At 42.6% G+C, this 27,952-nt stretch overlaps 1 protein-coding gene across 1 annotated transcript in view; it reads left to right on the top strand.

Annotated features, from left to right (window-relative positions):
* The window catches only part of LOC134666834 (fat-like cadherin-related tumor suppressor homolog), a 69,864-nt gene that overhangs the window by 15,275 nt on the left and 26,637 nt on the right, over positions 1–27,952 (top strand). The window contains exons 8-27 of the mRNA XM_063524152.1: positions 6,686–6,897; positions 7,544–7,807; positions 8,257–8,321; positions 8,430–8,572; positions 8,972–9,111; positions 9,406–9,665; positions 10,566–10,804; positions 11,917–12,109; positions 12,674–12,893; positions 13,210–13,530; positions 14,059–14,275; positions 14,583–14,890; positions 15,358–15,451; positions 15,890–16,071; positions 17,187–17,354; positions 20,588–20,792; positions 21,969–21,992; positions 24,877–25,031; positions 25,149–25,230; positions 25,436–25,682. Coding sequence (XP_063380222.1) covers positions 6,686–6,897; positions 7,544–7,807; positions 8,257–8,321; positions 8,430–8,572; positions 8,972–9,111; positions 9,406–9,665; positions 10,566–10,804; positions 11,917–12,109; positions 12,674–12,893; positions 13,210–13,530; positions 14,059–14,275; positions 14,583–14,890; positions 15,358–15,451; positions 15,890–16,071; positions 17,187–17,354; positions 20,588–20,792; positions 21,969–21,992; positions 24,877–25,031; positions 25,149–25,230; positions 25,436–25,682 — 3,739 coding nt within the window. The remainder of the gene's footprint in view (positions 1–6,685; positions 6,898–7,543; positions 7,808–8,256; positions 8,322–8,429; positions 8,573–8,971; positions 9,112–9,405; positions 9,666–10,565; positions 10,805–11,916; positions 12,110–12,673; positions 12,894–13,209; positions 13,531–14,058; positions 14,276–14,582; positions 14,891–15,357; positions 15,452–15,889; positions 16,072–17,186; positions 17,355–20,587; positions 20,793–21,968; positions 21,993–24,876; positions 25,032–25,148; positions 25,231–25,435; positions 25,683–27,952) is intronic.

Below are 27,952 nucleotides of genomic sequence, written 5' to 3'. Positions count from 1 at the left end.
CTGCTAGAGCAAGTCCCTTTGCTCATCTACAATTACCATTCGGTTAAATGTTAGATTTACTGGTTTTATAACAGTATATTACTAATTAAAGTGTATATTAACTAAGCTATGCGAATTTATATGGTCACTTTATTTATTATCATTCATTTAATTATTTTTAATTAACTCATTGAACAACGTCATCAAAGCCTAATCAATAGCACTTATTATATAACTTAAAATAATCTAACAACATAGTTAGGACATTTTAGGATTTCTATTAGTACAGTACACCTAATTAAAGATTCAAACTTACGATAGTACAATATTAACTAAAAATTAACAATTTATCTAAATTAACTATATTCTAGATCATAGACTAACAGCCATGTGAAGTAGCCATGATGATTACTCAGACCCATTTGGACTTTCGGTCTCGACACTGACAAATTCAGAACTACTTACTTACCATGCTTGTTATCAAACACAACCAAGATTTTAATTTATTTATCGCAATTATGTTTTCATAACGATGGTTGCCCTTTTCCGTGTTAGTGGTGTATCTTCGACTGCTAAGTAGTCGAAGATATCTAATCGTTCGGAAGGCATCTAATAATCCTATACGGTCCCTGGTATTTGCTACCCAATTTTGATTTACCACCACTCGGCATTTCTCTCCTAACGCTCACTAGGTCTGTGATTAATCTAACGGATGCTCCAAAATAGCTCATGTGGTCGCGGAAGACCTTCACCGTTGTTGAGGTCTTTATATTTCGAACAGACTTGATGTCAACGAATTTAGTAAAGCTGTTTATTATAACAAGGAGATAATCACCGTGAGGGTCTCTAGTTCAAATGAATGCGAACGTTGCTTATCTGGTGTAGTTTTTCGGCTAAAGTATACGAGACTGGCTTAAAAGGGTCTTCATCACTTTTTTTGAAGTAAGATTTCAGCAACAGTATCCATAATTTCCTTGTATTCAATCTTAATTTTTTTTTTGTGTAACCTCAGTGCTTATAATTATAATTTCTTCAATAAAAATCCTATTCCCCTTATAGGTTATCTTTATTGTTTTTGCTCAATGAGCATGAATAAACTTGCACTAACCTACTAACACGAGATACCTAAGATACAAGTATCGAGTTACTTGGTTTAGGTATTGATATAAAATATATTAAAAAGCCAGTTACAATGTTTAGCTTGCAAGATTTGATGTTTTATGTTAACTTTTTTTTTTTAGTTAACTTGTCGTCAGTCTTATTAGCAGCGTCTAGCAGAACGGATATCTTGTAACGTGATCTTCTACTATCATTACATCAACTTCTTTTATTCCTGTACAGTCACGTTAACTTTAAAAAATCTTACCTAATTATTGCTTTACGCGGCCAGTTACACCTACCTTTTACAGGCAGGTTGCTAGTGTCATAAGTTAAATTTAATTTATTCGCACCGGTTTTCTATTTAGAGTTAACGCACTACCCAATACCCATACTGACAGAACACAAAAGATTTGTATGTAATTTTTTTTTCAGGATATTGATAATAGTTATATTTGGAATTGCTTCTCTACTGCTACAGAACACTGGAAGATGACCTAGCTTGCCGCAGGTCCACTGTCTTTTTTTTTACAATTATGACAAACAATTTTATTAGAGGATTACTCCGATTGTTTTATAAGAGCGCGGCGCGCTCATTCTTTCTTCCGTGGTTTTATAGTATGGTCATCTAACTATTTCCTATCTTGTCCCTGCTTATCAGATTTCTCACTTATTTCTCTGTTACACCCCACCTTAACTGTTTCTAAATACTTATGAATCTCTTCAGGTTCACGAAAGCCAGCAGCTTGGGAACCTACTTGTACAGCACGGTCATCTATACCATCTAACAAGCAGTCAACAACAGCTTTCCAACCCTGAATACTACATCTGTTTAGTAAATTAACTTTGTCATAGTAATAGTGCTCAAGTGAATGGATATTGCTTATAGCTTTCTTGGAGAGAATAGTTGTTAAAAGTTCACAACATGGGAATGATTCTACAAGTTTATTTTTCTACTCCGACCACGTGTAGAGGACAGTGCTGAGACCTCGGTACGAAGATTTAGTTGGGCCTTTAAGTTTCGGAAGCGTAAAATGTATAATGTCTTTCTCTGTCCACCCGTAAATCTCAGCGCTCCTCTACTTTGTAAGCCATATAAGAATGATTTGATTTTTTTTTTCTATATAGGACCGAACTCGGCAAGAACATTATCTAACGAGAATCCAGAAGATAAATTGCCTTTCATATATTTTATGGTGTCCAGAAATTTACTTATAACATTTTCACCAGATTCGGATACCTAGTTTACTTATGCTATCACGCCGTTAACTAAGACTATGTTTGGGAAAATCTTTGACACGATCGACGCTTGGAGAGTGAAAGTATATATAAACTTTTATGCGATAGTCATTATCAGAACTGTATTATAAAATATAGCGCCTCTTTCTCTCCATGCGTCCATACCATCTTGGGACTCACATGATGTCGTGGATGCTTATAATTATCCTCATTGTCTTCATAAGAGGAACTCCGCGACCTCCGCAATTTCCGTCGGGCTCGTGCGTCCACATATGGTGACGTGCTTCTACTGCGCGGAATGTGGCTCGACGGCCCAGCACCGTGGTAATCTCTAACAGATTCCTCGTGCGTGTGAAATCGCGATCATATTCTTCATCATGCAGCAAGTGTTTGCGGCTTTGCCTACTTTCAGGCTCCCTTCCGCTCTCTCACTTGGCATGGCAAATGATTTACGCGTTGGACGTTCCCGAATCTCACATTCGTTGACGTCCACTTCTGTGACATTAAGATCTGTGCTTTGATTCTCTCTGCACCCACCATCGCTGACCTTATCGTCATTTACTGTCCATGTACGTACTGACTAAATAAGAACATTTTGTAATACCATGGCTACAATAAACGATTATGATTATGATTACGTCCATCACTGGAACTTTTAGGCACGTATTTAACCGGTCATCAAATTAATTGAATATGGGTAGTTTAAAAAAATAGAAATGGGTACTAAATTTAATACATTGGCGACAAAAGGGGGCCTTAAAATATATTAATATGAGTTGTATTTTAATGCTGTTACAGCTTTTAGTTTACTTTTAGGCAGGTATCAAATATTTATTTGGCAACTGGAGACCATTTTGTGAAGCCCACTACTATATTGGAGACCATTTATGTAGCACATTTAAAAAAGAAAAGAAAATGGCTATGTATTAATTCAAAAATGAAGTTCGTTAGAAATATTTTGTTTGGTTACTACCTTTACACTGGATACACAGTCAACCTAACATGCTCCTCCTCGCTTCGCTCGTCGTCGCACCTATTTTCTGATTCTGGCAGAATACAGTGGTAACTATTGAAATAAGTAATTAAAAATTGAAAGACCTAATGGTACAATGGACGTTAGGTGTTTCATGATTAGGGATTTCGACTATAAGTATATTGCTTTACAATATTTTAGTTATTATTTTAGACGCCAACCTATCACTTAAAGTTCCCTATATTTTTTTTTGTTGGATCGATTTTGCTGCCATTTTTTTTTAAATAATTATCATGGTTATATTTCTACATACTAATATAAATTTATTGGCTCTAAACTATTAAAATAAAATGAAAGTTACTGTTTAATAATAAGCCAAAATTATATTTGTGCGGTTAATTATTGCCGCTCATTCCAATACCGTCCTTACAAACATTTCGAATGTTGTAGCGTCACCTTTCACTATATGGTTAAATATGATTAGAATAGTTACACGTTGTTATTTTAAAAGAGCTCTAACAGCTGATATAGCATCTTGATCAGTTAAGTTTTTATTATTAACGTTCTTACACGATTTAACCCCGTAATATTAGCATTTCCAACAGGTTCTAACAACCCGGAATATTATCATCCCTGGAAATTTATTAAATTTCACTAAGTTCAGGGAGTTTTCAGGGGCCTAAAATATCTTTACAGGTCGGTTCTCATGAGGCTCTACACAATATCAAAAGATTTGAAGTTATAACATGTTTCAGCTGCTTTCAGTAGCCTGAAATATCGTTTCAGGTCGTTTCTAATGAAGCTCTACTCAATATCAAAACATTTGAAATTTTCACAAGTTTCAGTCGCTTTCAGCAGCCTGAAATATCGTTTCAGGTCATTTCTAATGAAGCTCTACACAATATCAAAACATTTGAAATTTACACAAGTTTCAGTCGCTTTCAGCAGGCTGAAATATCGTTACAGGTCCTTTTGAATGAGGCTCTACGTAATGTAAAAGAATTGAAACTTTTACGAATTTCAGTTATTTACATCAACCAGACATATTTCAGGCAGTTTCTAATAATTATCTACACTGTATCAAAAATTCTAAATTTTCATCAATTATCAGTGTTTTTCAGCAGCCTGAAGTAACGTCGCAGGGCGCGTCTAAACGGTTTCATTATTTATTTTATAAAAAATGTTTTTAAATCACAAAACACCATCATCATGGTTACATTAAAATTTCATTAACCATATGATTTACGAAGTATTTAAGGATTTATTTCTTCATTTACCAAATCGTTTAGTTTCTTTATACTAGTAATTTGGTCATTATTTGAATAAACAACTATTATGAATATGATGATGATGATGATGATGATGATGTTGATGATGTCCTCCCAGACGTATCCGTCGACGACGACACCCGGACAAATCAGTATCAGGTATTCATACCTGATTATGAATATACTGCCGTTTTCGAACTTCAAGATATTTACAAGAGACGACAACACGTACTCGATCCATTCCAGATACATTATAGTTTAGATATCAACCAGTTCTCTTTCGCAGCGCAATTCGGGCAACCAATGTCACTTTCACGTTAGATAGAGTAAGATATATATTAGATGTGAATTGGATCTCCAAGTCATATCCTGTGGAAATCGTTCAAGAGTATCTCCAGAATCGCGCAAATGTCAAATCTGACAGGTTAGATCCTAGACATATCGTTACTGTATCTTGGTGATGTCTAAAAGATATCTAATAGATGTCTATTTCAAAATCCGAATCGGGCCCTTAGACTTGTTCACATGAATGTAACACGAGCAAACTCAAACTCAATGTAATTCAAAGAATAAAAGAAAAACGAAAACGGGAAGTTGTATTGCATTACCTTATTAGCACATCATCACGCATCTAGTTTTAGGCAAATCGTGGAAATATAATATATATTTACAAGTACCTACACTAAGATAACAATAAACACTTAGTTGCGAACCAATCAAAACATTATTAAATCTGACCGTCGCAATTGAAATTCATCGTATAGGTAATAAAGTAAATAGGTATTTAATAGAAAGCAACACTCAACCTTAGGTATTGGAAATTATAGTTACCTACCTTTGTAGTGTAAAACTTGTAACTGTTGTTTTTATTTTTGTCAAAACAGCTCAGACAAGCATACGTTTTAACGTATGCATGCACTCGTTTCGTAGTATATTTCTCACATTAAACAAGTTTGAGATCACGAAGTCAGAACGACTCTTATGATGTTATTAAATTACATTATTTTATTATTTCGTTTACATCCCTAGTTGTATTAAGCTATCATTATTTAAGTGTGAGCACGAACCTCACACTTTAAAAAAAAATGACTAGTCAAAATAAGTGGTCAACAAAAACAATGATTATCATTTAATTGTTATGTGTCATTATTGTATTCATTGTGCCAAGGCCGATTAATTAACTTTTGCAGGCGGGATAAACGAGTGATTTGTAAAAATACTCGCCCATCCTCACTTCTGAGATATAAGGATCTAATCATTTTATTAAAACAACGGTATGTGTAATCAAAATACATTTATTTGGCACAATGAATATAACCTCTCTGAACTTGACTAACCACAATTCAGACACATACTATAATTATTATCTCGGGTTCTCACAAAACAAAACGAACTGACCTGCTCACAATTCAAATACCTTACCATTTTTAATATTGATCGACCGTCATCGTCGAACGTCACCCCACGACTGACTACGAATGATCGTTCAATATTCAAGATGGAGGGATCGATCACGTGACCATTCACGTGATCGATCATTACAAATACTTTTTAAAGTATAGTCACTTAACTTATTTAATCTATAAAAATGTATTATAAGTACTAAAAATCTATATAAACCACACAGTATCCTAACACCATTGTCGCTGGCAATCCAGATGGGCTGTTCTCTATTGATGAACATACAGGTATAAATTTAGACACATTCCGATAGGAACATGACTCAGTTTTAAGTCGACATTCGGTTCACGACTGCAGTTTCTGGTGCATCATTGAGACAGCGAGAAATGGGCGATGTGCCGATGTCATTGTAAATTTACTTAATCAAATTTGGCGTAGTCGAAAGTCATACATGATTCTGCCTGCTATGTGAGATACTGTTATCGAAGGATAGGAATATCGGAAGGATAATTCCCTTTGGTCCGTTTTCATAACTATGGTTTTCGTAACTGGCTGCCAAAGAAGATTATTTCGTCATCCAACTAAATATGTATAATGTATATACTTATATCGATAAATTCTTATTTCATTTCATTGGTATTGTGAAGCAATATCCTCAGGCCCAAAAGAATGCTTTTTTCTAAAATCTAATCAAATCTGGTGTTAATTTAAGTTCTGTCTTTCGCAGGCGAGATCGTAACGACGGGCCGCACGCTAGACCGTGAAGCGACTCCCCGGCACGCGCTAGAAGTCTCCTGTTCAGATGGCGAGCTGGCAACAACCGTCCGTGTTTTGGTCACGTTATTGGATGTGAACGACCATGCGCCGGCGTTTACGCAGCGTTTCTACGAGATCAGAGTACCGGCGGCTGCCGCTATGCAGGCTGATCAAGCTGAAGAGGTAGGAATAATGAAATATAGTCATCATATTGGAGACAGACGTTTGAAACATATTATGTGTGATTATGAGACAAAGTAAACCGCGTTCTAGTGACGTTGTTAGACGTCAACGTCATTGCGCCGGAGTTTACGCAAAGATTCTACGTTATCAGGGTATCGGCGACGGCGGAAATGCAGGCTGAAAAGGCGAATTATAATCTGTTAATGTTACTAACGTTGTAGGTTAAAAAGTTTACCGTAAGGGCCCCCCCACATCTGGCGTCTTTCGAGCGTCGGCGTCTACAATTCTATGGCCGACGTCGACACAACGTCGACGCAGCGTCGACGCAACTGCGCAGCGACGTCATTTTCCATAGCGCTGGACCGACGCCGACAGACGCCGACGCTCGAAAGACGCCAGATGTGGGGGGGCCCTTACCCGCGGTAATGGTCAAGCAAACTAAGTAGATGAAGTGATTATTGCTACTGCCCCAACGCTAATATTTAGTCGAAAGCGTTCAAACTTGTCTTTTATTACCATTAGTAAGATTTACTAGTAGCAAAACAACACAACTCTGAAACAGGCAAATTTTTATCCCTTTATCTAAGTAAAATTAAATTGTTCAAACGTATCAGTTCTTGAAATAATGTCTAATTTTCTAAATCAGGGTGAAGGCAGCAGCGCCGAATGGGACAGCGATGACGAGGACGACGGATCCGGCGTGCGTCCGGCCTGGGACGAGGACAACGAACCAACTGGCGCCTACGTCGCTACCGTCGCTGCGCTGGACGACGACTTCGGCGCCAATGGCACTGTCAGATACAGCTGGCGGGCGAGGGGAGCGGCGCGCGGGGTGTTGAGAGTACAAGCCAAGTCTGGAAAGATCTATGCTACTAGAGCGTTGAGGCGACATGACGCTTTTGATATTACGGTGAGCTATTTTTTCTGTATTTTACCTGTAGCTAGGAGTTCTCTTTAAATCTTGAACAACAATAGATTCCACTGGCACTGAGTCGCGCGCGAGGAGCGTTGAAGCCTCAAGCTTTTTTCTTCTTTCTTTCAAGTTTTTTTATGGGTGATACAACTTTTTCTTGTCACTAGTTGCCGTGGTTACGGTCTCCGGGTCACGCTAAAAATACTAGTTATTTCGTATTTAAACGAACCAAACTTGAATTTTTTGATAGTTACAAGGCCTTTCCATAATGGGACATCTACTAAGCACGTTTGTAGAACACGGTACGGCAGCTCGTCTAAGAAACTAAGCTACTATTGTCTCCTGGCCGATGGGACAAAATAACAACAAGAAATTGTCGATCGACCCTTATATACAAACCCATAATATAATATGACAAAAAGTTCACGATTGAATTTTATCCACAGGTCCGCGCGTGTGACGGCGGGTCCCCGGCCCGCTGCGGCGTGGCGCGCGTGGCCGTGCGCGGAGCCCCGCGCGGCGGCGGCGGCGGCGGCGGCGGCGGCGGCGGCGGCGGCGGCGGCGGCGGCGGCGGCGGCGGCGGCGGCGGCGGCGGCGGCGGCGGCGGCGGCGGCGGCGGCGGCGGCGGCGGCGGCGGCGGGGCGCCCGGCCTCGCGGCCCCGGCGCCCCTGCAGGCCGCGGAGCTGGACGCCCCGGGCTTCCTGCTGCATGTGCTGCAGGCGACCGATCCGGATGGCGACCGAGTCTATTACGATATTGTTGGTAAGTTTCCGGGTGTTTTGGTTCTTATGTAAATCTATATTTTATGGTCTATTTATATGGCACTGTTATAAACAGAAAATCCAAGTTGCTCGACCTGGGCATATGGTCATTTTGAATAGGTAAAATCTATAAATTTGAAACCTATTATACTTACTTTACTCTTTGGGATGAACTACGGATTCGCTCGAGATTTAAAGCGAGAGCTGTAATTATTTTGTCACACTTGCTTATTTCATCGATATCTAGAGAGGCAAAAAACTGTTTAAGGCGTAGTATGTATAAGTTACTGTATGGTTTACTAAAAAAAATAGTGCTGCACTCTGGCGGCAGAACATTGCAGTAATACTTCATATTGAAGCGATTTAATATGTAAAATATGAATACTGCCCTTTTCCACAGATGGCGACGAATGGAACGAGTTCCTAGTGGGCCGCGAAGACGGCTCGCTGGTTCTAACGAAACGATTATTACACGAGCGACGCGATCGTTATGCACTCACCGTGTCTGCTAGCGATGGAACTAACACTGCTACTGTTATTGTAAGTACCCTCTGTTTTCACTGCTATGAGGAGGAGCAAATACCTTGAGGCCATGAAGCCTTTTGGAACACCGGTTCATTTGCTTTTACCAACTCAGCTCCAAGTTTGCTCGGTTCCCTTTTCGCTTATCTATCAAGCATACATTGGAAACATCCGTTTAAACTTAACAAGCAACCTGCAAATGATTCCATTCCCCACCTCTACAATCATTCACTATTGTATTGTGAAATAGTGCTTTTGCACTTTACATGATTTTGTATAATACCTTCTATTTAGCAATCTTATTGTTCTTAGGTAAACATCACAGTAATCAATGACGCAAACGAAGCAGGCGTCTCTTTCTCTCGCGAAGAATACACCGTCGACGTCTCCGAATCCGCACGTGCAGGGGAGGCGCTAGCTGCTCTACGTGCCCATACGGGGGAGGGAGAAGACGAGAGGGAGGGAGACAGACTGTTATATGGGCTACATGCTGCGCGCGCGCCGGCTTCAGCGCGGCTGTTCCGTGTACATGAGTTGACGGGAGTTTTGGAACTGGCTCAACCATTAGACAGGTGAGAGAATCTTACTTGTGTATTGTCAGTTTTGTGTGCGTTGATTTCTGATCCTTATAGTATAAACAACATTATTTGCGGTATTTGACACATTATGACTGACGTATATAGAGATGTAACTAACGCAAATCGATTGTCACAGCAAGCGATTACGATTGGATGGCACGTAGACTGAGGTATCGAATTGTGACGTATAATGAATTTTTATTTGAGATTTAAATAAAGCTAGAATTATATGGTTTTCCCGCAAGCTAAATGCATTTAATACACCGACCGAGTAGGTCGCACCCATTGTCAAAATTGAAACTAACTGGGGATCTATTTTAAAGTTTATTTATGTTATTTCTGTGTCAAATTTGTTATCTGTTAAGTGACGATAAATATATCCATATTTACAGTTAATTATCCACCTTTTCCTTATTTTTATTAAAAGAAAAATGAAAAATTCATATCGATTTACTTAGACGACTACCGATTCATGACGGTGGTGTCCGGCCAACCCTAAAATTAAAAAAAAAAGACGTAGAACGTAAACGTTCGCAGTGCAGTTGTTTTCCTTTGTGATTTCGATGTGCAAGACATTTTACGTAGTATTGCTGTTGTGAGTGACAGACGTCAAATACCGCAAATAATGTTGTTTACACTATTATATAGGTATATGAGAATATAAACAAGAAACCACTTGACTTAGAGGTTCGGCCAATGTCATCATTTCAGATACATAATATTGTTTTTCATTGGCAATCCAGGAAGGATATAGAATAAACTAGTTTCTGGATTTGTTTTTTTTTTAAGTTATTAAATCTACTTTTGTGATTGGCTTTTGTCGCCTTGGCTTCAGCCTTAGATTATCAAAGTTCAATTAAAACAATTGAGCTAATTTCCTTTTAAAATCCACAGAGAAACAGCCCACATTCACGAGCTGACCGTCTGGGCGCGCGACCAGGCCCCGCGCGCGTCCCGCGCCTTCGCCCGCGTCACTATACGAGTACATGATGATGATGAACACGCACCAGAATGGAGAAGAAGGCTGGCGGAGGCGAGGTTACCAAGGAATGCTGCTGTTGGGACGTTAGTGGCAGCTTTAAGGGCGGCGGATAGAGACGCGGGTGATGCGGCGAGGATAGAATACTCACTAGGTAAGTCCATTCAAACCATTAACACGTTAGACATAAGTTCGTTGAGGATCGAGGATCATAATACGAGTACATGATGATGATGAACATGCCCCGGAATGGTGGAGGCGAGATTACCGAGGAATGCTGCTGTTGGGACGTTAGTGGCAGCTTTAAGGGCGGCGGATAGAGATGCGGGTGATGCGGCGAGGATAGAATACTCACTAGGTAAGTTCCTTCAAACCATTAACACGTTAGACATAAGTTCGTTGAGGATCGAGGATCATAATACGAGTTCATGATGATGATGAACGTGCCCCGGAATGGTGGAGGCGAGATTGCTGAGGAATGCTGCTATAGGGACGCTTGTAGCGGCTCTCAGGGTTGCAGATAGAGATGCGGGTGATGCGGCGAGGATAGAATACTCACTAGGTAAGTCCATTCAAACCATTAACAGGTTAGAGATAAGTTTGTCGAGGATCGCGTACTTCCGCGTCATAATATCCGGATGATGAATATACCCGGAATGGAGAAGAAGGCTGGCGGAGGCGAGGTTACCAAGGAATGCTGCTGTTGGGACGTTAGTGGCAGCTTTAAGGGCGGCGGATAGAGACGCGGGTGATGCGGCGAGGATAGAATACTCACTAGGTAAGTCCATTAAAACCATTAACAGGTTAGAGATAAGTTTGGTATGGATCGCGTACTCCCGCGTCATAATACGAGTTCATGATAATGATGATCATGCCCGGAATGGAGAAGACGATTGGCGGAGGCGAGATTGCCGAGGAATGCTGCTATAGAGACGCTTGTAGCGGCTCTCAGGGCTGCAGATACAGATGTGGGTGATGCGGCAAGTATAGAATAGTCACCAGGTAAGTCTTTAAAAATTGCTTAAAAAGTATCAAAAAGCGAAGAGTCGTGGAATGTATGGGGCCCAATACATTCCGCGACTCTTCTCTTTCCAAACAGACTTTAGTGGTAGGTATCTGAATAGGTGAAACTACAGGATTACTCAGGTCAGCTGTGGGAAGTGCTGGGAATGCGATAATAATCAAAAAAAAGTTAAAAAAGTGTTACAATTATTTACGAAATAACACGATTATTGTTATAAACGCTTGTATTGTCATTGTTGCCAGCGGGCGGCGACGCAGGCCTATTCACCGTGGACGCGGCGCTGGGCGACGTGTACCTGTCGGCTGCGCTGCCGGCGCCGCCCGCGCCGCGCGAGTACACGCTGGGCGTGCGCGCCGCCAACCCGCCGCCGCACCAGCGCGCCGCCACGCTGCCGCTGCACATCACCGTCGTCGAACCCGACGTGGCTCCCCCACAGTACGTTAACTTATACCACAAAATTGTATTATTAGAGCCAGTTGCACCAACCACATTTGATAGACTGATCACCGTCAGCCGGCGCGCCCCAACGCTTTACTATGAAACTTTCCGTACATAAAAATTTAGCGAACTCTTTAACGATACGAAGAGTTTGGTGCATCCGACCCTTAATCTCGCAAAATTGTATTGTAATAACATCTGTCAGCGTACCCATCGAATTTGAAAAATACTAAATATGTTAAAATTTGGTGCCGTGACCAGGATATTCAAATGTGGCTTTCCAGCAGAGAAGTGTATGCTGCATGTGCTATGGATCTTACTATCAGAATTTTTGTTGGAATTTCAGATAAAAAGGACCTTATTGCACTTGTAACATAATAATGACCCTTCTGTGTTGAAAAGCCACAAATAGTTTTTCTTATTATCAGTCTTTAGTTGTAAAATATTCAGTGGTTCCTTATCTCTTTGTACACCATCTACAGAGTTTCAGAATGAATGTATGGATCTGAAATAAATACGTCAAATATATATTACAGGGCTTTGAATTAATTAACGTTTCAGGTTGGCAACAGACTCATACGTATTCGAAGTAGCCGAGAACGAGCCTCCCGGCGTAGTCCTCGGCGCCATCGAAGCCCGCGGCGCAGCCCTACGATACTCCCTACAAGGCGGCGAGGGACGTTTCGCCTTAAACCCGGCCGCTGGGCTATTGGCCACTGCTGCAGAGTTAGATTACGAAGAGACAAGCTTCTACAACCTTACTGTTACAGTGTTCGCAATGGTATGTTTTTTCATATTTACAATATTTGCAATGGTATGTTTTACGGATGCCAACGCCGTAAGGTCGTTTTCTGGCTGACAACTTTAAATCCTCGGTACCAAAGCGCTCATAAATTACGCTGGTATTCATGGGCTTACGGCTCGGCCACGACATTGCGCTACCGGCGACGGCGGCAGTGACAGCCAGGTGGGAACGAAAGGTCCGATCGCTGTGTCTCGCTCCCTATGGTTGTCGCTGCCGCCGTCGCAAGTCGCGCCGTTAAAAGGGCTTTAAAAAAATCTGATACCTTGAACCAAATATGTTTTCTTTTACACAGGGTGGAGGCTCAGCAATAGCTCACGTCGCGGTACACGTACTAGATCGCAACGAATTCCCGCCGGTCCTCATCTCCCGGCGTTACCACGGCCGCGTGTCGGAATCGGCGTCACGCGGCGCGCTGGTGTCGCGCGCCGACGCCGACGCGCCGCTCGTGCTCGCGAGCGCCGACGCGGACTCTCCGGCGCACCAGCAGAGGGCGTTCGAGATTCTACAGCCGGCCGCGGCGGCGCTGTTCGCTGTCCACCCGACGACCGGCGCGCTGCTTATTAGAGCGCCTTTGGATTATGAAACGGCGAAGAGACATGAATTTACTGTTAAGGTAAATATAAAATTGAATGTTCAGTATTTCTTATCCTTTTAAATTAATTCAAAAATGACCTATTGTCGAATTTCCAATAAAAAAAGTTGTGCAATGAAAAAAAATCGAGATAGGAGCTGCGATAGGTGAGGGCAGAAAAGCTGGAGTTAATAATTATATATACAGTACACGCACAGCTACATAAATTATAGCCTGTCCGATTTCTAAGATCAAGTTCGCCGTACATTTACTATGGCGTACATGATCCTAGAAAAACGGACAGACGATACTAATAGTAAAAAGGTAACAGTGAATGTCATTTAAACGCACGCATCTTGAAGAAATTTTTTGCTCAGTATTGCAGTCGCTATTGCTTACTTGCTGTCGGTACGTAAAATGTAGCGATAGTTTTAATAGTTATACATCTCACATAATGTATGGTAATTTAAAGTTAATTTTAATATCATCTATAAAAAAATGTCCTAGCACAAAGATTGCGATAAGTAGTCCATATTTTGCCGACAAATTAACGTGCCAAATTGACATCAGGTGATGGACATGGGCTCACCACGCCTGCCGTCCGACAGCACGGCCACAGTGATCGTCGACGTCGAAGACGTTAACGACTGCGCTCCGGTATTCGAACGATCGTCGTACGACGCCACCGTATTGCTTCCGACGGCGGCCGGTGTTTTGGTGCAAGCGCTGAAGGCCACGGATGCGGATCTTCCGGCGAATGGGACGCTGAAATATGATATTATTGAAGGTATTATTTGCTTCAGCTTGGTGATCTTTTCTTGTGTTCAAGTTTTACGACCTGGCTCCTTATGCAGGGTGGCCAAAAAATAAGTGCATTCCCGTTGCCAGGGAGATTGTGGGATTATACTGAGAAACTTTTACTATGGGACCAACCCTGAAATCGAGAAAAAAATATTTACTCTCCCATAGAAAATGGACCAGCCAAAATGTATAAAACAGCCAAATTTTTTTTCGTGATTGACGAAGTTGTGTTTAAGAATATCCTCCTACATTACTAACCTATTTGTATATCTCATTATTTGTTTTATTAACAGGCGACGCAGCCGGCGCGTTCACCGTCTCCCCAACCGGTTTAGTAACCGTATCCCAACCGGACTTACTACCGGACCTCGCCCGTCTCCGCGTCCGTGCGTCGGACGGCCGCTGGTCCGGCACGGCACGGCTAACCGTACGCGCGCATCCGGCAGAACCAGCCGGGCTGGCATTTGCTCAGCCGGAGTATTATGGGGCTGTAGCGGAGAACAGTACGCGACCGGCGACGGTGGCGGTACTGTCCGTGCTCGGTGCGGCACTGAATGAGCACGTTGAGTTCTCTATACTGAACCCGGTTGAAGGCTTTGAGGTGAGTTTTATGTATAACCTACATTTGACACTATCTCCTTACAGTAAGGTTCAAATTCGCGAGTTAAATATTTGAGAATAGTACACGGCCGGTGACGGTGGCGGTACTGTCCGTGCTCGGAGCGGCACTGAATGAACACGTTGTGCTCTCTATACTGAATCCGGCCGAGGTGAGTTTTTTGTAACCACTAAGCAACTACATATTAAGGCCCTATCTTGCTGTATAATATGAGCCGTCATAAGATGGACTGTAAGTCCAGTCAGCTAACAATAGTCCTCCCAATAGACCTCTTCCTATATTATTTGTATTGTTTTCTGTAATGAGGTGTGCAATAAAGAGTATTTGTATTGTATATAATAGTTTGTAATTTTGACACTTAGCTTATTATATAGAAAGAGAAGAAACAATATTTAATACAGGTTTGCTAAGTTTTAGGAATTAGAATTTTAAATTGCATTTTATTCTAGATCGGCATAACATCGGGAGCCGTACGCAGCACAGGGCTGGCGCTCGATCGAGAAGAACGCGACTCTTACGTTCTTCTCATACAAGCTCGAAGTGGTATGTAACATGAAGCGTTAAGGATAAAATAGGAATCTAATATTTAATCCAATATGTCAATAACACGTCAGCAACATTGATACTAAGTAAATTGAATATACTTCTAAGCATAAAGTTCACTTGATAACATAATACGAGTATATGAGATGGCACTGTTATTACATTTCGTCGGGTGACAAGCAAAAGTCACTAAGTACCACCACAAGTTCATAGCCATAGTGAACCATATTAGTACTAAAAGAAGGTCGATTTTTGTTTATTTTTTTTAGTAATTAGTGACTTTTGCTTGTCACCTGACGATTTTAAGTATTTGAATGGCACAAATTTCTCGTATTCATGTGCTAGCTCTTTCATAAATGTGCCCCATAAATGTTTAAATTAATTTTTAGGTGTTTCTGTACTCAATAAAATTATGTAAATATTTTATTGTATTTGTAGGTACCGGCGCAGACGCCCGGATAGCCCTAGCCCGTCTCGCCGTATCCGTGACGGACGTGAATGATAACTGTCCCGTGTTCGTCGGCCGTCCGTACGCCGCCGCCGTGCCGGCCGGCGCCGAGCCGCAAGCGCCCGTGTTCACCGTCCGCGCTGATGATAGAGACGCCAACGACAACGGCGAGGTACTGTACTATCTCTGTCTTACTCTAGCTGCTATCTCCGTCTCACCACAACTGCCCCATGTTCGTCGGCCGTCCGTACGCCGCCGCTGTGCCGGCCGGCGCCGAGCCGCAAGCCCCCGTGTTCACCGTCCGCGCTGATGATAGAGACGCCAACGACAACGGCGAGGTACTGTACTATCTCTGTCTTACTCTAGCTGCTATCTCCGTCTCACTACAACTGCCCCGTGTTCGTCGGCCGCCCGTACGCCGCCGCCGTGCCGGCCGGCGCCGAGCCGCAAGCGCCCGTGTTCACCGTCCGCGCTGATGACAGAGATGCCAATGACAACGGCGAGGTACTCTACTGTCTCTGTCTTACTCTAGCTGCTATCTCCGTCTCACTACAACTGTCCCGTGTTCGTCGGCCGTCCGTACGCCGCCGCCGTGCCGGCCGGCGCCGAGCCGCAAGCGCCCGTGTTCACCGTCCGCGCTGATGACAGAGATGCCAATGACAACGGCGAGGTACTCTACTGTCTCTGTCTTACTCTAGCTGCTATCTCCGTCTCACTACAACTGTCCCGTGTTCGTCGGCCGTCCGTACGCCGCCGCCGTGCCGGCCGGCGCCGAGCCGCAAGCGCCCGTGTTCACCGTCCACGCTGACGATAGAGACGCCAACGACAACGGCGAGGTACTCTTCTATCTCTGTCTTACTCTAGCTGCTATCTCCGTCTCACTACAACACACTGAGCTGCCGGTCCGTGAACGAGATGTTGAGAACGGCAAGGCTGTCGAGACCGCAAACCACTGTTGCCTCCCTGTCACACTTACGTACGAATTTACAAGTGCGACAGAGAGGCAACATGTCGAACGTGGTTCGCGGTAGGCCCTCTGATTGGAGGCACGGACGTCCGAGCCGTGAACGTGACGTAACCGACAACATCCCGTGTTGAATCGGCTATCGATAATGTGGTAATTTTAGTCAAGGTACATATATTTGATGATGTAGGCTCAACCAGAGGTACGTTTTCTTATCCGAAATTTTGGCTCAATATAACTCAAATTTCTTAAATAGGTATTTCTGATATAATTTTAAGTCAAGAAATAATTATCCAGTATATTAAATAGCATATTATTTACAGGTCCGATACGAGATGAAACGCGGTCACGGCGAACTCTTCCGCGTAGACCGTAAAACTGGCCAAGTAACTCTGAAACAGACCCTGGACGCTCACGCTTCAGTCTATGAGCTGGTTATAGCTGCCTTCGACGGGGGCTCACCACCTTGCGGGACTGAAGCCACACTTACGGTAACCATACATTGTAGACCGTAGTAGAACTGGCCAAGTCACTCTGAAACAGACCTTAGACGCATATGTTTTTGTCTATGAGCTGGTCATAGCTGCCTTCGACGGGGGCTCACCGCCTTGCGGGACTGAAGCCACGCTTACGGTAACCATACATTGTAGACCGTAGTAGAACTGGCCAAGTCACTCTGAAACAGACCCTCGACGCACATGCTTCTGTCTATGAGCTGGTCATAGCTGCCTTCGACGGGGGCTCACCACCTTGCGGGGCTGAAGCCACACTTACGGTAACCATACATTGTAGACCGTAGAACTGGCCAAGTCACTCTGAAACAGACCTTAGACGTATATGTTTTTGTCTATGAGCTGGTCATAGCTGCCTTCGACGGGGGCTCACCACCTTGCGGGCTGAAGCCACACTTACGGTAACCATACATTGTAGACCGTAGAACTGGCCAAGTCACTCTGAAACAGACGCTCACGCTTCAGTCTATGAGCTGGTTATAGCCGCCTTCGACGGGGGCTCACCACCTTGCGGGACTGAAGCCACGCTTACGGTAAAAAAACGTTTTAATAGACCTAGGTTAGACCCTGGACCACGGAAGAAAGAATGAGCGCGCCGCGCTCTGACGGGAAACGGCATGTGCCTGGATTAGTATGAGAACCTATGTCGCCAAAACACTGTCACAAAAATTGGCCATACTTTCTTATTTCGAAAGGAATTATGAGCCCTTGCCCATCACAGTAATTTGAACTTTATAGTCAAGAAAATTATGTCAAAAAAGCACTACGATTTTTATTTTTTGTAAAAATACACAAATCATTGACAAATTGTCATTTATGCTCTATCCCTTTTACACTTGCATGGCTTTTCCAAGAGTGAATGCGATAGGATAAAATATTCGACTATGAGGTTGACACATGCGATAGGGATGTGCATGATTCGGTGTGATATCGATAAACCCTTATTAATGATCAATGTACACGTAAACTATTCAGTTTTTTTATACATATGTATTACTTTAAATTTCGACGATTGGGTACTTACCTACTTACTTTTTAATAAAAAAAAATCTCGTATTGAAAGTAATCACGCCACCAACTACGCATTTAACTGTAATCGAGTAAGTATATAATAAAAACTGTTACTCTTTAGCACATCCCAGAACAATATTGCTTTGTAATGACGCGAAATAATAACCTGCTAGCCAATTAGTGCTTACCCGTTGTGTACTTATAGTTTTTTTTTATTAACTCAAATTTCTTATCCTCCCACCGCGATGCGTGTGTGCGTGCGTGAAAAATACGCGAGATGCGTATTTTTTATCTGCAATTAATATTCTCTCTAGATGCGTGCGTAAAAAATACGCAAGTAAGTGTAAGTGTAGTTAATAAGTGTTCACAATACTTATTAACTTGCACGTTATTATTTTAATACAAAACAAAGCAATAATGTTATGTCAAACATCAATATGAATCTCCGATATAAGCTCGTATGCAAAATTATTAAAAAACGCTTATTATAAACAATGGAAATATTAACAATATTTTTTGCACTTAGACGGTTATCAACTTATCACAATAATGCGGATAGAAATGCCGCTCTGATGTACGAGCGAGATAGCACGATGCACGTTTTTACCGGAGCATGGTGCGTGCTCGCATCCAATGTGAAGAACGCTTCAAGAGTTGTGCAAGCTTGTGGAGCGGGCTTTAGCCTGGCCAGCAAATACCCGGCAGTAAAATTATGTGACAGCTTAAAACTGACACCTTACCTACTCGTATTTAATAGAGAAAATTGACAAATATGTATGGATACTATACTATAAGAAAAACTTAAAATCAAATAATCCATTGAATAGGAATAAATAAGTAAGAACATATTTTGTACATAATATAAAATGTGCATAAGCGACGACTTTTTCGATATGATCATCCAGAGGCAAAACAAAAATAAATTATTATAGTTCGTTTTTTTTAGCATTAGAAAGAACTTGCAAGAAGGTAAGCGATCTTGACATGTCTTTTAATTGAAAAACGCTTTTTAAAAATCAAATAGTATTACTTATGAAAGCAGAAGAATATAAATGATCGTAGTTTCATAATTGTTACATATTTGCCGTAACTTATTTTTAAAATGTGTTTTTCAATTAATAGACACATCAAGATTGTTTACCTTATTTCTAATGCTAAAAAAAACGAACTATAAGAACATGTATGAACATAAACAAACCGAACTGTGTATATTTATACGAACATCGACATCGATAACTTTTTTGATATGGTCCTCGCACTATGGGCGAATAGCGCACCCGTACATGACTTTTACGCTAAGTAGATATCAACCTTATCTCATTTACATAAATCTGATTTTTGTACTAAACAATCCAAAAATCCTTGCGGAAACCGAAAATGTAAAAAATATTGCAATATTACATGAAATAATACTTACCGATGATATGAAATGCCTCCATATCTAATATTTTTTGTCCGGCTAGTGTTTTTACACTCCAAAATGGAGCAGCACGGCATATTCGTAATTATTTCTAATTTTTACTGGAATGTTTTTCACATCTGACATGTCAAAAGCGCCATACTGAACTGTCACGCGACTGACAATAGTCTGTGCTGAAAGTGTATGCAGCTAACCATAATCTTGCCACACGCTATAGACATACGTTTCACTTCTATTACTTCTTTGTTTTGTGCCCTGGACCATGCTTCCGTTCAAGACCATAGCTGCTTCCGACGGAGGCACGCTTTTTTGGGACTAAAGCCACACTTACGGTAATCGTGCATTGTAGACCGTAGAACTGGCCAAGTCACTCTGAATCAGATGCTAGACGCACTCTCCTGTTATTTGAGTATATAATCTTCTTGCTTTTATTCTGAAATCATTTATTTCTGAAGATAAAGGTTTCCTTTAGTTTTCAGTGTATTTACAAGGAGCTATAGTGTGTATAATTGTAAAGTTTAGCTTAGATAAGCTAAAGCGGTAGTCTTTCTGCCTATACTGCTAACCCGGCTACCGAAAAACGCTCCGAGCGAGTCCACTTGACAATCGTGATAGCAGCGCCAACCACCAGACATCTGTTTTTTAGAAAATTTGTAAGTAGAAACGAGAAATCCAAAATTCGCATCAAAGATCACTTTGCTCCCACATCTTTACAATATGCCACATTCACACCACATAATGGCTCGTGATATTATTGTAACACGTATGGTCGTGCCCTCAGGTGCGCGTGTGGGCGGGCGGCGCGGCGCCGCGCTGGGACTCCGCCCACTACGTGCGGGAGGCGCGCGAGGACGCCGCGCCCGGCGCGCCGCTGGCGGGCCCGCTCGTCGCTCGCTCGCCGCTCCAGCGCCCGCTCATATACTCGCTCGTCGATCCGCCTACAGATACTTCTGGAGCACCGCTGTTTGAAATACACTTCGACACAGGTAGGTACTTTAATGTCTAAAGCCTCACAAAGTAGAACGTATTACTGTGCTACGTCCGAGTTCGAGGACGCCCCACTTGGCGTCCCGCTAGCGGGCCTTCTCATCGCTCGCTCCCCGCTACGACGCCCTAAAGACGCTTCTGGAGCATCGCCGTTTGAAATACTTCGGCACAGGTATGTCGACTTAGGCCTTATTAAACCTCATCAAACCTGAACAGGTCTTAATAAGCCCAGAAGACTACCAAGAGTGCTACGCGCTGATATATTCGCTCGTTGACTCGCTTTTGGATTCTTCGGTAGCTCCTCTCTTTGAAATACACTTCGACCCGGGTATGAGGTTATACCCAGGTATATCTTAAATAGTTTTCGCCTACCCTTGGCTTGGCTTTATTACTACGTCTGAAAAGGCTCCACCGGACGTCCTTCAAATGTCGCCAAAGTTTTTTTTATAAAGGCGATTAAGTTAATAAGATTTGAAAAGAACACGGAATGCATGTATTGAGCGACTAAACAGGTTCTTAATGAGTCAGTCGCTACTCTCATATTAACTTAAGTTAACATTGAACATACCTTAACACGGTAAAAACGGGTGTTTTTTTTTGACAATTGCATGACAAACAGAGCAGTTATTTAAAGGGTTCAATTAGATTCAATAAATAATACCTATTTATATTAAAACTCGCATGTGAAATAGATATTGGGAATCGGGGAGAAAACAGGGCGGCGTACTTTGCGTATCTATGCACCGAAATGGTAAATTAAATGGTGGACGTTTAGTGAAACAACTGATTTTAAGCCATGGTTTTCTAGGTTAGCGGTGCCGTCATATAGCGGCTGACTCAAAATACTACTCATCCATATTTAGCCGTATTATTTTGTATGGATTCGGCCGCTATATGACGGCACTGCTATCCTAGGAAAACAGAGCTTTACGCTCAAACGCATGCAGCGGGACGGGGAGAGTGGCGTCATGTCAAAGTTCAAACATATGCAAACGTATGCGAGCGGCCTGATAGCCGCTTGTCGCCTCGTTGCCCGCTCCGCTGGACGCTCGTCGTTCAGACCGCACAACCAACCATTTTACTAACAGATTTTAGATTTTATGCCCAAATAAATAAGGTGCATAGATTCGTAACAAGGCAGTAGAGCGCCACTAACCGTTGGTTTTGTCCCACAGCACCCGACAGAGGCAATAACCCATGTGAGTACTATTCCCACCCTTCCCACCCCCGCCATTGTCATCCAATTTTTATCACATCTGTAATCTAGTCCTCACAGGATCATGGGATATGTCATGCTTCTCACGCCTCAACTAACAGTCCGCATGTTAAATGTCGTTTTTGGTGTTAGTTACACACATGTCATCTCTCACCTTTCAGCCTCATTCAATATCGAAGAAATAGAATAGGTGTAAAGTCTAAGAAAAATTCGTGCCTCTAAGTTTGAAAGTCGCGTAATGTACGTACATTACGTCCTTGTCGCCACCTTGGCCGTATAGCGACATCTATTTCAACTGTCAAATTCGAGGCATAATTGTTTCTTATACTTAAACCTCTTCTATAGTTTGTTTTTTTAGTATTAGTATAGCGTACAAAGCCCAGCGTAGCTTGAATATGCTCTTGGGCCAACAAAAACTGTAGATTACAAAGGCTTAACCCCAAGTAGGACACCAAAATGTCAACTGCAAAGGCAGTTGCGAAAGCTCCCTTTCCATGGTCACAAGAAATGGAGAGAAATAGCCTTCCTCAGTCTATTCTAGCATGGGCCACAAATATGACGCCTGCAATCCTTTCTCCATAGGCTGCATCGCCTCATGTAGACCGATTCCCCTCATGGGCCACCAAAAATGTAGCGTACAAAGCCCAGCGTAGCTTGAATATGCTCTTCGACCAACAAATAATGTAGATGACAAAGGCTTTATCCCCTCATGGGCCACCAAATGTAGCGTACAAAGCCCAGCGTAGCTTGAATCAGCTCATGGGCCAACAAAATGCAGTCGACATTTGGAATAAAGGTAAACAATCTTGACGTGTCTTTTTATTGAAAAACACTTTAAAAAAATAAGTCACGGCAAATATGTAACAATTATGAATCATATACGATTATATAAATTGTTTTGCTTTCAAAAGTAATAGTTACTGATTTGAATAAAGTGTTTTTCAATTAAAAGACACGTCAAGATCGCTTAGTCTTTTTCTAATGCTAAAAAAACGAACATAATAATTTCTTTACTCGGTGTTAAACAAGTTTAATGTTGTTTTGTCTCCTTGTTTTCCTACACCTAAGTACTTCATTCTTGGCATTTTCAGCAATATTCTATACCTCGACTCACGCATTGCCTATGCCGGTTGCGCTTATCATTGTTCCATCGTCGGCACTGTTAACTGACAATTGAAACCTTCGAAGACATAAGGTTTACTTTTGTTTAGTTAAGAGTGTTACAAGTAGCTTATCATTCGCCGCTCCGCTAAACAAAAAAAAATAAGGAGACATCTTACACAGATCAACCTAGCCCCAAACTAAGCAAAGCTTGTACTATGTCAGCTAAGCGACCATGGGTATAGGTAAACCAGAACTTTGGGAGTATTGTCAAGAGGGCGCTCGTTTTGAATTTTATATAGCAACAATTTGTATAGTGGGGACAATGGAAATTGGCAGATGATTTTTGTTTTATTCCAACAACTTTAATAAGTGCGAAGTTTGATGTTTGGATATTTCTTCGGCTTTTGCGCTTAAATGGCTGGCTCGATTTAGATAAAATGAATAGCGTAAAGTCAATAAGTAACGCAAGAGTTATAAGTAAGAATTTATATAGATCATTTTACAAATAAAATTATTTAACGTACCAAATATGTTCTATTCAGCATAGTTGAAATCGGGATCTAAATATTCTTCAGTCATTTTACCCCTGGGAAATTTATGTCTTCTTTTATAACAGTCCACAATTTTTTTATTGTTGGTATTTCTTTTTTCACGCTATAAAATTCGTGAATTTTACAACGTATGACACATAAATCAAAATCATCCAAATGTATTTTCTTTTTTTGTTTTATTTTTTTAGGTTTGGTCGTTTAATTCCGCCCTTACGCCCTTCGCTAGCAATCCGTGATACCGATGCATGCGATACACCTAATACACAAATCAAATTATTACAAGACATCAACCAAATCGTGACGACCTGACTATAGTGACATTTGTCCATAAGTTTGAAACTTACCCGTCAATTCAGATGCTAATTTCGTTATGTTTTCTAATGGAAGAAATTTCTCTCCCGCACGTTTTTTTTTCCAATAAATAACTATATACACTATTTACAACTTTTTTCTTTGTAAAATCTGAAACTTTCGGCATGATTATTGGAGTCTAATAATAATTCACACGAAACTAGAGAAAGCAATGTTTACATTGTCAATATTGACAACTATCATAGAGGATAGATGTTGTCTATTATTAAAATTGTTGCCATTGCTAGAAATTAGTACCAACAAATTTCCGTAACATGGCGCACCCTCAATAGATCCTGGTTCACCTATATATACTTAATATAATACATACTTATGTAGATAATTACATGCTAATGCTTGAACAAATGCGGATGAGGCTGCGTTTTCTCCAGAGATGTACGCGCATGGGTAGCGCGCTCGCTGGTTCTTATCAAACACATCTCTATGTGTTTGTTAAGAACCAAAAGAATCACTTCATTAACCTATCCTCGCTCAGCGCAGCTCTAATGGACAATATTGCTTCTTAACAAACACATCCGTCGCTACGCATTTGCAATTCCACACATATCTCTGGTGGAAACGCAGCCTTAAAGTGGAAACGTTTACGATATGCATTTAATTTATTTAATAAACGGCGCGCAGATTAAGGTTTAGCGGAACGGTTGATGACATTTATTGATGTGCTGAAGGAAAATTTCCAAACCTGATTTTTTTTCACACAGGTTTTCATATTTTTTATACATATGGAACCAAAAGAGAACTTTTCAAAAGTTTTGGAAATTTTCCCCAACTTGCACATCTATATTTTCCATCCCACCTTTTTCATACCCACAGTAAACGAATTCGACATTTCTTACACAGGTGCTCTGGTCCCGGCTCTACCACTGGACTACGAGCAAACCCGGGAGCTGGAGCTAGTGGTCCGGGCCACAGATGGCGTGACGGGCGCATCAGCGGACGCTTTAGTGACATTACACATTATAGATGTCAATGATTGCCCGCCGGAATTATCGCAGGTATATGGTTTTCTCGGGGACAATATTATAGCCTCGCCAACCACAAACTTAGTACTATATTACTAATATTGGAAGAAGACTGACGACATTTACATATTGATATAATTTCTATTTCAGGACTTGTATGATGTGGAAGTTAGCGAGGCAGCTGCCGTTGGGACTACCATCATTACCTTCCACGCCAGAGATAATGACACCGGTGAACCATCTTATAATTATATTATTAGTTCATAGATTAAAATGGCCGCCATTCGTTGATTGTGTACGGAACGACTACCACCAGTTGACATATTCGCTCACGTCTACGTAAATGACTTTATATACATCTCGCTTGCACTAATATGCTAGTACGAAAGCATTAGCTTGCCTATCATTTAATTTAACATTATGTATTCTATTTGCAGGTGTAAACGGCGAGATAACCTATTCGCTCTCCGGCGAGAACTCGTCTCTCGCTCTCTTCTCTCTCGACGCCACCACCGGCGCTTTAGTACTAGCTGCCCCATTAGACGCTGAAACAAGCGCTGAGCATCGTCTACTAGTGACAGCGAAGGATGGAGGCAGACCGGCGTTGGCGGATACAGCGCATTTGAGACTGCGAGTCAAGGATGTAAACGACGCGCCGCCGAGACTCGAACGACCTGTAGTCAGGTAACTCGTCTCTCGCTCTCTTCTCTCTCGACGCCACCACCGGCGCTTTAGTACTAGCTGCCCCATTAGACGCTGAAACTACCGCTGAGCATCGTCTACTAGTGACAGCGAAGGATGGAGGCAGACCGGCGTTGGCGGATACAGCGCATTTGAGACTGCGAGTCAAGGATGTAAACGACGCGCCGCCGAGACTAGAACGACCAGTAGTCAGGTAACTCGTCTCTCGCTCTCTTCTCTCTCGACGCCACTAGCGGCGCTTTAGTACTAGCTGCCCCATTGGACGCTGAAACTAGCGCTGAGCACCGTCTACTAGTGACAGCGAAGGATGGAGGCAGACCGGCGTTGGCGGATACAGCGCATTTGAGACTGCGAGTCAAGGATGTAAACGATGCGCCGCCGAGACTAGAACGACCAGTAGTCAGGTAACTCCTCTCTTCTCTCTCGACGCCACTAGCGGCGCTTTAGTACTAGCTGCCCCATTAGACGCTGAAACTACCGCTGAGCATCTTTTACTAGTGACAGCGAAGGATGGAGGCAGACCAGCGTTGGCGGATACAGCGCATTTGAGACTGCGAGTCAAGGATGTAAATGACGCGCCGCCGAGACTAGAACGACCAGTAGTCCGGTAACTCCTCTCTTGCTCTCTTCTCTCTCGACGCCACCACCGGCGCTTTAGTACTAGCTGCCCCATTGGACGCTGAAACTAGCGCTGAGCATCGTCTACTAGTGACAGCGAAGGATGGAGGCAGACCAGCGTTGGCGGATACAGCACATTTGAGACTGCGAGTCAAGGATGTAAACGACGCGCCGCCGAGACTCGAACGACCTGTAGTCAGGTAACTCGTCTCTCGCTCTCTTCTCTCTCGACGCCACTAGCGGCACTTTAGTACTAGCTGCCCCATTGGACGCTGAAACTACCGCTGAGCATCTTCTACTAGTGACAGCGAAGGATGGAGGCAGACCAGCGTTGGCGGATACAGCGCATTTGAGACTGCGAGTCAAGGATGTAAATGACGCGCCGCCGAGACTAGAACGACCAGTAGTCAGGTAACTCCTCTCTTGCTCTCTTCTCTCTCGACGCCACCACCGGCGCTTTAGTACTAGCTGCCCCATTGGACGCTGAAACTACCGCTGAGCATCGTCTACTAGTGACAGCGAAGGATGGAGGCAGACCGGCGTTGGCGGATACAGCACATTTGAGACTGCGAGTCAAGGATGTAAACGACGCGCCGCCGAGACTCGAACGACCTGTAGTCAGGTAACTCGTCTCTCGCTCTCTTCTCTCTCGACGCCACTAGCGGCACTTTAGTACTAGCTGCCCCATTGGACGCTGAAACTACCGCTGAGCATCTTCTACTAGTGACAGCGAAGGATGGAGGCAGACCAGCGTTGGCGGATACAGCGCATTTGAGACTGCGAGTCAAGGATGTAAATGACGCGCCGCCGAGACTAGAACGACCAGTAGTCAGGTAACTCCTCTCTTGCTCTCTTCTCTCTCGACGCCACCACCGGCGCTTTAGTACTAGCTGCCCCATTGGACGCTGAAACTAGCGCTGAGCATCGTCTACTAGTGACAGCGAAGGATGGAGGCAGACCGGCGTTGGCGGATACAGCACATTTGAGACTGCGAGTCAAGGATGTAAACGACGCGCCGCCGAGACTCGAACGACCTGTAGTCAGGTAACTCGTCTCTCGCTCTCTTCTCTCTCGACGCCACTAGCGGCACTTTAGTACTAGCTGCCCCATTGGACGCTGAAACTAGCGCTGAGCATCGTCTACTAGTGACAGCGAAGGATGGAGGCAGACCGGCGTTGGCGGATACAGCGCATTTGAGACTGCGAGTCAAGGATGTAAACGACGCGCCGCCGAGACTCGAACGACCTGTAGTCAGGTAACTCGTCTCTCGTTGTCCTCTCTTGACTCAGTCAGGTACTTACTTTTTACCACCCAACTTCCCCAAACCCACTGTCATTTTAGTTCAAAACTAGAAAAGTAGAGAAACCCCAAGTAACACACAAGCAGGATAATAGAGTAAAATTATCATCTTATTCAAATTAAGATTGCATAAATTTTGTGTATATGCGGTGGAAATTACTAAATTCGGAATAAGACAATATGTGGGCCTAGTGGGGCCTTTATACCAATAAATGCTGAATAAATTTTGCATAGTATCGGTTTTGCATATTAAAGCTGAATAATACTTATTTCTTACACAGTTACTTAGACATTATTCAGCTTAAAGCATTTGTGGTTACTAAAAGCTGCATAAT

The sequence above is a fragment of the Cydia fagiglandana genome, chromosome 8, assembly GCF_963556715.1.
Source record: "Cydia fagiglandana chromosome 8, ilCydFagi1.1, whole genome shotgun sequence".
In the NCBI taxonomy this organism is placed as follows: Eukaryota; Metazoa; Arthropoda; class Insecta; order Lepidoptera; family Tortricidae; genus Cydia; species Cydia fagiglandana.
This window is presented reverse-complemented; position numbering and strand designations above follow the sequence as displayed.